The 12,044-nt window shown below is 38.4% G+C and overlaps 1 protein-coding gene across 1 annotated transcript; it reads right to left on the bottom strand.

Annotated features, from left to right (window-relative positions):
- Positions 1 to 5,590, bottom strand: LOC109464561 (basement membrane-specific heparan sulfate proteoglycan core protein-like). Its single transcript, XM_019761565.1, has 9 exons — positions 5,527 to 5,590; positions 2,238 to 2,543; positions 1,971 to 2,118; positions 1,714 to 1,829; positions 1,239 to 1,493; positions 768 to 992; positions 501 to 626; positions 173 to 355; positions 1 to 50 (listed from the first exon to the last, which is right to left on the bottom strand). The coding sequence occupies exons 1-9, from the start codon at positions 5,588 to 5,590 to the stop codon at positions 1 to 3; spliced, it is 1,473 nt and encodes a 490-aa protein (XP_019617124.1).
- Positions 5,591 to 12,044: the final 6,454 nt, after the last annotated feature.

The following is a 12,044-nucleotide window of genomic DNA, read 5'->3' as shown; positions in this document are numbered from 1 at the left end:
CTACTCCTCTTCAGTGGAATAGGGTGGGAGGGACGTAGAGTGGACTAGTCCTGCATTGTGTTGGTAAAGATTAGTTTGGATTGAAAATGTGTGACTGAAAGCAAGTCAAGTGTTCAAAAAAGTACATAAGCACATCATCGTATGAAGATACGAAAACAGTAATTTTATTTACCTGAGTAGGAAAGCCCGACCGCCTCCCACTTCTTCTCAATCCGTGGCGGAGGACGTGGTTTGAGAGTACCGTACATCTCCTGTAGCTCCTGTAGGTCCTCCACACCGGAGTCAATGGTGCCGGTTTTGTACACGTACTTCGGTACAGGGGGCATCGGGCGGGGGGCTGACAGGTCAAACGAGTCTGACAAAGAATGAATTTGTAAGACTATATATATAGCACACACTTGTTTGTCAATATCGTAAAGTTATGTAAATCACAGATGATTTAGATTTCTTTGACATTTGGTAATTAATCCAAACATGAAAGCTAAAAAAAATAAATATACCATCAAGTTGGTGCTTGCATATCCAGCCTTTTTTCTTCGCGATGACTATGAGAATGACAGCAACTGTCGCCACTAGAACCACTCCAGCAGCGATAGAAGTTATGATGACAAGATTAGGGGTTGAGTCTGTCGAGCAAAAGTGCAAATATAATATGAATACGGTTGTACATTCTTGTCTTATCTTCTTATATCTCCTATAGATTTGTTACAACGCCAATGTAAATGTTAAATGTAAAAGAAAATTTAAATAAGACAACATTTTACTACCTTTAACCTCCAAGTGCATGTCTCGCTTGGCAGAACCAAACATGTTAGTTGTCTCGCAGATGTAGCTTCCACTATCCTTCACAGCCACATTCGGTATATTCAGTGACGACGTCATTTCCTGATTTCTTCTGGTCGTGACGATACGAAAATCAGAATTATCTAACTCTGTCTCCAGTCCATAGTTATTACGCCATATCCAATTGATGCGAGATGGCAATGGGTCGGCTGCTACTTTACAACCAATACGGACTGTTTCTCCAGAATCTGCAGATAGCATTGCCGTGTCGCTTTCTCCCTCCATGTAGGGTTTTCCTTTAAAAATAAGAATGTTGCATATCTAAGCAATCTTGGAAGCTGCACTATTCTCAAGCATTTGCGACAAGCTATTTTACACGTTGCTGCGTTCAGTGTGTATTTGCCATGGCAATCTGTATGTCAATGTTATGTATAATAAATAGCGAAGTGACAAACCCACAACATCGACGAAAACATCCTTTGTCTGTTGACGAAATCCATCGCTTGTTCCTACGCATTGATACGTTCCCTCCACGTCGTAGCGCACCCTGTTGAACCGGAGTGGGTTTTTCCAGTACAGCTTAGTACCCTTCCGCCGCCACGTTACTTTTGGTTTCGGATTTCCCTCCACGAGACAGTTCAGTGAAAAGTCATCATCATCATGTAGAGCGGTAACTTTGTCGTCCATGGAGGGATTGATGAACGGTGGGTCTGTTTGGAGGCAAACATTAACACTAAATGAACGGTATAGGGTACCAGCAATCTAAATGTTTACCCTGTATCATCTGTACGTTTTAAAGGAATACAAGTCCTACCTAGTAGCTAGATTACTGATGTACAGAACCTAACAGACTATTGCTGTCATCATCGCTAACCTTTCAAGTGTAATTTTCGTTTCGATATCAAAATGCTACAAGTATGTTACACTTACACATAACCTCTAGAGTCACTGTCCCTACAGCTACAGGTTGTAAACCGTTGTCTGCCGTGCATTGGTAAATCCCTGCATCTTGGCGGGACGTTCTGGGAATCCGGAATATATTCTGCCTGGGAATCAAGATAAAGAAAAAAAAACAATTCACATGAGATTATGTATTTAATAGGTCAAATAACTAGGAGGAACTCCAATCCTTGATACATTGTTTGTTTTTAACTAATAATAAAAGTAAACATCCGATAAAGTATTACTCGGTATTGCCGATAAGTGATGTAGGTCGACTGGGTCTTGTCCAGCTGATGGTGGCAGGAGGATTGCTCTCTACCAGACAGGTTAGTTCTGCTGTGACTCCCTCAACCACACGTACTGATGGAGTGGTAACAGAGACACTAGGAGGATCTAAGAACGAAGAAATAACATGAAATATTAGTAACAGTTTATGTATCCATATCATCTTTTTGCTTAATTATAAGTGCAAATAAATTCGTTTAAGGCATGGTCTTTAACGTATTACTTACAGTGAACCTGCAATACAGTCCAAGAATCCCTAGATAAAGTGATCTCCGGAAACGGCTGGCTTGCTCTGCATGTCAGGTTCATACCGTTATCCCATTTGGTCAGACGCCGTAGGATAAGATCTAGCTCTACTCGACCTCCGCGTTCTTGCTGGTTCACGTGACGCCCTGTAAATGCCTCCGTCCCGTTGTACCAGGTGAGCTGAGGGGGCGGGTGGCCTCCTGACGAGGTACAGCTTAGCTCCAGCTGCTGCCCCGCTTTACCTGGTACCTCTGCACCTCTCAGTGTAGGAGGCTGTGGAACAGGGACTAAAATACATTCTGATTAATTATTTCTACTGCGAAGTTCATTAAACATACAGATTGATGAAATACCACCGAAAAACAAACTTCATTACACCATGGAATGTATCTTACCCACTACAGTCAATTTTGCTTCTTTAGGCGAAAGACCGAAGATGTTGCATCTGTAAGTACCCTCGTCTTCCAGGCTAGCGTCTTCAATTCGCAAATGGAACTCACCCTTCTGCTCCTCCCCAACGACCTGAAGAGGATGTCAAATGTTTTTTGTCGCGAACTATCTAAGACGAAAATTGAGTTAACATATTGATTTTAGATTCATTACACATCACATTTCAATCATATTAATAGCTGGCGACCATGATGCTATTGTTACTGCTGTGTTTTCACGTTCTGAACTATCTTTTTACATATACAGTGACCTGGTAGCGTGAATAATTAGGGTCCACTCTCCGACCAGATGTTATGACTAGTCCAGGTGACCTGGCCCAGCTAACTACATCATGTGTTGACAAGTCGTTGAAGCTACAGTGAAGTGTAGCTGTATGGCCCAGTAGGACAGCGGTAGGCAATGGAACTGCATTGTAGCTGACACCGCCAGCTGTAATACAAATACGGGGTTTGGTGTTATCTTGCACATCGATCGTTTGAATTAAAGCTTATATAAATTTGGCAATGATACAACTACATATAATACAAAAGATATAACAAAATCAGGTCCCAAGATGCAATACATAGATTCACCATTGTAATTAATAGCATTTACAGAAGAAAAGGCAACAGTAATAGTAGCTACCCTGTAAATGTCATTGATACAAGACCAATTAGATAGCATATTACTATCATAACCTTATCAGAGTGTCGATCAGAATGTACGATCTTCGTCGTTTACGTCTCAATTGCTACACTTTAGAAGCAAACCGTCTGTGGACACGGTGAAAGACTCGATCGTTTGCATCAGCATCTGTATCTATCTAGCTCAAGGTTAAATCTAGCAATAATGCTGTTTCGGCTACTTGAGAGGCTTTGACGCCAGCAGATGGCATGACAGCTTTAATAAATATCAAATATACCGTCTACTGGTATTTGCCTTTGAAGAAGGGCATATGAAAATATTTTGTGTGTCTCGTTTGAAACCTGCCATTCTTTTTAGAGAACCATGAATCTAAATCATTTTCTATAATCCAAATTTACGTCTAGCCTTCAAAGCATGCAAATGAGATGATTAGATTGGATTAACCTTTGTTTAACCAGCTAATATAAAAACTGGATTTTCCTACTTGACTTAATTAAATTAAGCTGAATACGCTATAAATTTTATTTTTTTGCTCTTAACTGTTAGCTATTTTTAGTTGTAGAAGTCACATCTTTTCAGGGATATATGGAGAGACCGAAGGCTTGATATGTTTTTATGTACACCCGCAGATAGGTTCCGATCGAGTACTTAGTATGACGCTGAAGAAATATAATATCGACCACAAAGGAATTGGCATGAAAATAACAAACCCATCTTCCTATCAGTACACAGTTATATATATATACAAGCCTATATTTTGGGAGATAAAATGTGTCTCCAAGTTGAAAGACCAATCGCGGCCTATGTCCATATAGTTTGATTAGACGAATGAGGAGGTTTATCAGCTTGTAGTATTATCGCACAACAGCTGCTTCTTGATAAGCTATGTGTGTGGTCTGATAGGAACATGTTTTCATCGTTTGTGATGTTAAACATTCCTGGTCGCCACAAATAACACTTCTATTAAAAGTACATGTTAAAATTTAAGTCATGTATAAGAAGACATCCACTACTAGAAATATACGCCGACCCGTTAAAACTCAGTACTTCAACGTCTTAACGCCTAAAAGGAATACTAATGGCGTTATTAAGACCGGTCTGTTTTGATTACAGTAACGGTAAGGTCAATTGCAGACCGGTAGTCCTTGTAGATGAGCTGAATGATGATAATCGTACAGTGTTGCTGTATATCTTATAATGGATCGGTCTGTAACAGGGGTGATAACAGAGGTCCCGTAATAGCTCTTAGTAACATACCCACTGACTGGGTCTTTTTCATGCTCAGTAACCTGTTCCATGTTACCGTCACGCCAATTTTCGTCCTGAATATATCATGGCCAATGACTAAGTTCACAGATAAGACTGCATCGAGTTTAACATGGTCGGTGGTAGAAAATGAAACATTATTTCTTATATCAAGAGATTTAAATGATATTGAGATTTAAATAAATCCACAAATTAGATATTTAGCATTTTAGGCTATAGTCAATAGGTAATGGTCATTTTAAGAGCAGAGATTGTATCATTTGTGCGCTAGTGCTTCTACTATTTTAATAAAGAAAACATCAGTCTGCAATGTGCCTTGGGCATGTAATCATGTGTTAATGAAATGATCTTTAACATTTGTAATGTAGCTGATATATAAATATCAGCAAATTATAATAAGTAAGTAAAGTTAATAAAAAACTTAAATATACGATGAACAGCAATGACTTTGGTTGACAGTCATTAGGTTATATATTATCTTAAAAAATATTACCATTTAATTTGCATTTTCAACAATAGTGACATAGCCAGTGTTATGTGCACAATAATTAATGACAGTTTATAATTATTTAACCCACATCTTATAATCATAAAGTATTTCTGATCCTACGAAAGTATGCCTTTGGCGTCAACAAGAACGTCGCCGTTGTGGTAAGGACGCCCTCTACAGTCCCTGACCGGTTATGCCATATCTAGGTATCACAATTATGCAAAGCGATAGGAGAGCTTAATTGCAACGCAGCAGATCTTTAGAAATTAAAGAACGTTCTGCTGCATTTTTATGAAAGAGATCAATTCAATTTCTTGCCAAAATTATGTTGGTCTAAAGAAAACAGAGACTAAATGCCAACAGAACGTTGCCCTCCCACAGACAGACAATATCATGCGACTGTTCTCCCTGTAATGAAAATATTGATTAGAAGCACGTACCTGGAGGAAGAAGGGTGAATAGTCCGGCTACAGAAAGCATACAGACGTTCAAATAACTAAACATCTTGTCTATTTTTACGTCCAGCAACTTTGTGGCAAAATGGTGCGTCGACGTCCAGATCAGTCCAGATGCCGCGACTGACAAAAACACCATATGGGGAAAACTGAATCGTCTCTGGGCGTATGAATATGGTATTCCGAGAAGCAAAAAGGCATGAATGCGTCTCGTCTGGCTTTTCACAGTCTGATTCATTGTGTATCAGTGCGCGCACACCCATAGACCCAGGCCCTAAATGAAAGCCTTCTATGGCCCTCGGGGAGAGCTGAACACATTATTTCGGCTGGAGGAATCCAAGTAATGTGTTCTAATTACATTATGTCATCCATAATGCATGGCCTAGGCCAGTTAGTAATGATTTGGTGCACAACTTCCAGGGACAATGAGATCATGAACTTGCAAAGGGATGCAAATTTGTCTACTCGAGGATTTTCTATACTTATCCTTATCTAGAGGTAAAAAAGCCACTATTAGGAGATAATTCATTATTTCATAGGCTGTTTACAAAACACATTAAACCTCCAAATTTTGTAGTTTGAGTGATATATTGTTTTAGGATAACTAAATAGGTAAAATATTCCTTTGTGATGAAATAAGATAAGTCACAAAAGTAATCAAAATCCACTGAACCTAATTGACGTAACGTGACGTAATATAGTCGACATACACGGTTAAATTGGCAGTTATCGGTGAAGGTCTAAAATGCAGTGCTGTGAGGCCTCGTGCGGTTGTGACTCTAACTGCAGTCCTTAGCTACTAGTATTGGTTATCTGCCTTAGCTAGATACCAAACGTGTCCAGCTAGCGGGATTAGATTTACTAGACCATTATCACCATTAAATGAGACACTCTTCTAAATAGATAAGTTTATGATGATCCTAATCCTAGCAGAAAACGATTTAATATACATATTTTGATGCATAAAACATTTTATTTTTTTTAAGTTAACGTTATTACCAGTAATAATATGTCATTTTATCGTTGGCGCCAGAAACAATTAAGCATCTTGTTGAGTAGTTTTTTAGGCAGTTGAACAATGAATAAAAGTACCTGTAATATTAGATGTTGATCATTGGCGCCCCCTTCCAACATACAGCTGTCACTGCACCTAACATTTTGTTACTTTTACACAAAAATCGTAGTTTTTTTCCCTTCTTTACTTGATAACAGTAATATTTTATCCCTGTTTAAAAACTTTTGATTGGCATAAAAAAACGGACAAACATTACTCCAAACACACCCCTTTGATGTACCTTCATGTTCATCTTAAACAGTGTTTGCTATCATCTTCATATAAATCCTTATCTTTATCCTTTTTTATTGGGCATTATCTATTCCACCTTAACTTGCCAATGCCAATAACACAACCTCTATCTTATAGAAACACATTGGTGTCCTGAAATAGACTGTACATATTTGCATATTCCTGATGTCCACTTCTGCCCATAGTGTTTCGAAATGACCCTCCCGCGGACGCATAAAATCGCAGGGTAGTCTATTACCACGGTCTCGACGTCTGGAAATCCAATTAACCTTCGGTGCATTCCCATTAGACAGCCGGAGAGCATGAGTGCTGCTCGGGAGTAGTTTTAGTGTTAGTACCTGCCCAAGGTGATTGTTACGACTGCAAATATCTTCATACTAGGCTCACAATGAATACCTCCATTGCCTCCATCGTGTGTTATTGCCATAAATTCTTGTTCTTGGACTATGTTTGTATACAGAACATATGTGTGATATGTTGATGACGGTTAGACATCCAGGTGAACAATACTCATAGGAAATACAAACTCTATTACTGAATAAATTACGGAGAAACCTTACCAGAGAAACTACCTTATCTCTTACATATCAATTACTATATGAGCATATAGCTTTTTCCAGTTTCTCCTATATCTGCATTAGTTCATTAGTGACGCTGAAGAGGAGTAGTGGATGCCACCCGAAGCGTCTGGACATTATTCTCCGCAATTTATCCAGTAGTAGAATTTGAATTTCCAATGAGATGTGTGGTATCTTTGGACAAACCGGCAGCATACTGCTAACAAGGATCTCAGTGTGCTTTAACCTCTGTCTATCCCCGAGATACTCAGCACCATCTCAAAACTCTGATGTAGCATCAGGCAAACATTATTTTTGCTATATGCGGTTTCTAGCATACCCTAATAAAAACGCTAGATATTCTATACTAGTATTTTACACAATGTAAAAGCATCCAAATTGTCTACACTCTTCATCGACATCGCTAACCCTCTAAACCACTCAGTCTGAATTTAATATTTGGTTTCGTAATTTGATAGTTTTGTTAGTTTATATTATGTTGCATTATTTGTCCTCACATGTTCGGAGTAATGTCTGTCTACATTTCACAAACGTTTTGCTACGTGTTCATTATATAACTTTTTTCATACAATTTTACACACAGTATTAATGCCATTGTGTTCTTTTTATAGGCCTACTTGGAAATCGGCTAATGAAGCTGTTGGAGATACCCAGGTGTCTTCATAATTGAATAGAAATATTAAGACAAAACGTATTCTGCTTCTTAAACTAGAGACTGTCGTCAATATTCTTGTCACGTTTCTTGGGTAGCAAGTCTTCGCACCACCCGAGTCCTACAGCCCTGCCGAGCTGCTCATCATTTCATTATCCTTACCTGACCTACCTGCCTAATGTTCGTTCTCTCCTAAGTAAAGATCACTGCCCTAGCTAAGAGCCTCCTGAGTGGTAGGGGTGCTGAGATGAAGCAGGCACTTAAGGTCATAGCTGCAAAAGCTGTCAAACCAATTTGCAGCTAGTTTACATAAGTGCCGAAGAAAACATGATACCATAGACCACCAGAGGGAACATGTCCTTGTCAGTTTATATAAGTTATATACGTAACAGGTGCAATGACCAAGAGGGTAGTGTTCGCCTTGCATTCGGTAGGTTTTGAGCCATACTACGGACTTTAAAAATGGAACGCATTGCCTTCTCTGCCTGACGCTCAGTATTTGTGTTACAAGAAATCTACAAGTTGACTAGCCCTGCTTTATCCAGAAGCATGCTTGGGTACACTTCTGGATAGTCCACGCAAATCCAGGACCGTGCCTGGGCAAATCTACTGTCTCGGTTACACGGAGACTATCCCGAAGCATGCCTAATCCTAAACCTAACCCATCGAGGCATAGAACTAGATAGGTACGTTTCTGGACAAAATATGTCCCATTCTTTAGTGATTTCACGACTGTATGGCCCAGGGGCTACAGAAACAGTAATAGTCACCTCTCTATGTACAATATATACATAGGTTCAGGGAGGAACGTTAAATTTCAAAATTAAATACATCTTACAGATCTTTAATTCGGTGGATAAATAGATAAGAAAAGTTCTAAAGACGCTTAACGTCTTTGCCTTCTATACCATATGATGGTTGAAATGAAATCTGATAAATGGTATGTTGCATGGTAGGATGGAATGTACAATTATGAAAGAGAATTGCTTTCTTCGTGATTGATGACGTCTAATTTAGTTCGTATTGTCCACAGGGCATTCCTTGAAGATCTATTCGTGAAGAGCTTAATATGCCTTACGTCAGTTGTATATCTCGATATTTAATACAAATGTTTCCGTCTAATTCTATTGCATGCAATTTCTTTTGATCAGTTTGCTAATATTACCAAAGGCAATGGCTTATTTGTATTATAATAGCGTAAGACGTATGTTTGGAATATCCATTAACCCTAAACAGTACACCTGGGGTCCGCGCGGACCCCAGCACTATATATTCTGTAATATTTTTTTTGTTTCTAAAGATTTTTTCTGAAATTTTAAGTAATTGTTACCCACAAAGTTGTCTCTCAATACAGTGCAGAAAACTCCGTTTCTACCATTTATAAAAAAATTATATCTGATTTTCTTTTGGGGTCCGCGCGGACCCCAGCCGGCTTTCGATCATAATGGATACACTGGCGTTCTTATACATTACCTTATTTCCGTTTTTATATGTTTTTATGCACTCATCGTATGTCTACCAAGTTTTCAGAGAATAGTGTAGTAATAGAATTAAATTTTAATAACTTTGGTGTAATTATGACGTCATATGACGTCAGAGCTAATAATATAGTCCGCCATATTGGATTTTGACCAATGACGTCATCAAATTAGCATATTCTATGCATATTAAATGATTTAACTTATATTTAATTATGTAAGATGTTATTAATGTTGGAAAAGAAGTGTAATTTAATATAAAACTCAGAAAATTTTTATGTTTAAACCAAAATTACTTCTATTTTCAAAAAAACTGCCGGCTAGAGACCCGTTGCCATGGCAACACAAAAAAACATCAACTTTCTAGTATTAAACTAATATGTACTTTTTTCCAGAGACATTTTAGGAAAGGTCTCCAAATTTGATACTTCTAGCGCAAGCCGTTTAGCCGCTATCTGAGATCAAAGTTGGGCCTCAAAAGCCCCTTCAGTCTGAAATGGGTTTAAAAATCGGGTATTTCTTCTTGTCTTCTTTTCTTCACCAAAAAATAGAAAAAGTTAAAAATGTATGATTTTTGTATGTAATGTGGACACAGAGGTTCCCACATCAGTTTGCAAAACAATTGAGCTGGTAGCATGTTGATAATTTCTAAAAATTAGCAAAAAACTGTTCTGGGGTCCGCGCGGACCCCAGGTGTACAGATTAATCAGTCCGGGAAGGTGTACTGTTGAGGGTTAATGGTTCTTAAATTTCTATTTATATGATGTGCAGATGCATCCACGGAGTATTAAATGCATATTCAAAAATTGCTCATCACATGTTCTTTAAGGGTAATAGGCAAAACAAACCATATTTTTAGGTTTTACACCTAAAAACAGTTTGTGAGCTTTAGTGTTCACTGTTCATGTCCAAAAATCAGTGTCATCAGAAGCTAATTACATTTTGATTACAGTCTGACCTAACTACATTTTATTCCGTGGGCTCATTTAAACTTCAATTTTAAATTTATTAAAATCAATCAACACAGCAGAATCACAAAGTACTCATTTCGTCAACTATACATATTGAAAACAAGAAGAAACACGAGGCAATTACATGCATAAAGATACACAAATAGGACATGGAACACACACAAAAAAAACTAAGCCTGCATTTGACTATTGTATGATACCATGGTTTGACGTTTAGATACTAGGAAACTACAACCATTCTATCACAATAATTCCACTGTAACTACAAACGCAGACAGATGCCTTACATGTGGATCCCTGCCTTGTAAATTGATATTCTAATTTGCCAGCTTCAACAAATTGATTAGAACCTTTCTTGTGTATCTATTCCACATCGTTATCTCAAAGCCACCTACCAGTTACGAAAAGCTTCATGTCTCTACGAGATACCCATAATGAAATAGCCCGGGTGATTTCATGCTAGATTAGCAAAACAGGGAAATAATCCGCTGGGCGAGGATTAGGGAATTCATATACTAGATCCGATTAGGCAGTAATATGGCATTTAATTTTCTATTTCATGAATCTTTTATTGTCCTGATTTTTGGTTTATCCACCCCACTGAGAACTGAGAGATTCGCTGCTCAAAATACATCACATATTTCCATAGCAATAAATACATCAAAGGTGCAGGCAAATTGCCAATAGGAAGAAACCTAAAGACACCAAAGCAAGGAGTAAGACTGGAAATAACAGCTGGCGCTAGGCGTAAATCACGATTCACGCGACACTTCTTGTTAATCACGGTTGATTATCAGCACTCTTTCATGTCGGTGGAACATCTGAGCCGGGCGCCTCCAGAGATGTACGCGGCAAATTCCGCCAGATTACCCCCTCCCCACCCTGTAATCATTGGCCCCGAGGATACAAGCGTGCGTACATCACTCGTAAAATATCACCTGGAGCCGGGTATTTACACCGAGTGACGCGCACTGCTGTGTCAATTATGCACAGGGGGATGTTTCGTTTTACAAGAGTATTAATAACTCAGCATTCTAAAATCTAGTGTGATTTGAGGCATTAGATATTATTGAAGCATTAGATTAATCTTTTTGTATGTATTTACCAAAATGCATTTTTTTTTTACTTCTCAGATACATACATATTTTATTTGCATTACATCTTACGATGCCGTCATATTAACTTACCATTTCATCAAATATACTGGAGTGACTTTTAATACAAACGCAGGAAAAATCTTTGGATATCGTCGGGTTTAAAAAAATGTATCTATGGTTATCAATCTAATATATATTGCTTAAACTTGCTAGAAGCTCATCTCTTAATTTTTTTAACAGCCAACCTTTGCTCTTGCACTGCCGAATCGTTTTCTATTTTTATCGTCCACTACTGAGCCATGTATGTAAACACATCTGTTGGTGTACATAGCATGATACCTTATCTGCCCAACACATGCCGCGATGTAGGCTTTCCTTTGTACGCTCCGGAAATGCTACTCGTCGGCCATGCTATGGGGTT

This window comes from Branchiostoma belcheri, unplaced genomic scaffold (assembly GCF_001625305.1).
Source record: "Branchiostoma belcheri isolate BF01 breed outbred unplaced genomic scaffold, Haploidv18h27 scaffold14, whole genome shotgun sequence".
NCBI classification, from domain to species: domain Eukaryota; kingdom Metazoa; phylum Chordata; class Leptocardii; order Amphioxiformes; family Branchiostomatidae; genus Branchiostoma; species Branchiostoma belcheri.
This window is presented reverse-complemented; position numbering and strand designations above follow the sequence as displayed.

Excerpts from the sequence above, each read along its gene's own strand:
- LOC109464561 (XM_019761565.1), bottom strand. The coding sequence starts at position 5,590 with ATGTTTAGTTATTTGAACGTCTGTATGCTTTCTGTAGCCGGACTATTC. Across the intron at positions 1,830-1,970 it reads TCACTTATCGGCAATACCGA|GCAGAATATATTCCGGATTC; the intron begins GTAATACTTTAT and ends CTTGATTCCCAG. Across the intron at positions 993-1,238 it reads TGTTTTCGTCGATGTTGTGG|CCGACCCATTGCCATCTCGC; the intron begins GTTTGTCACTTC and ends GTAAAGTAGCAG.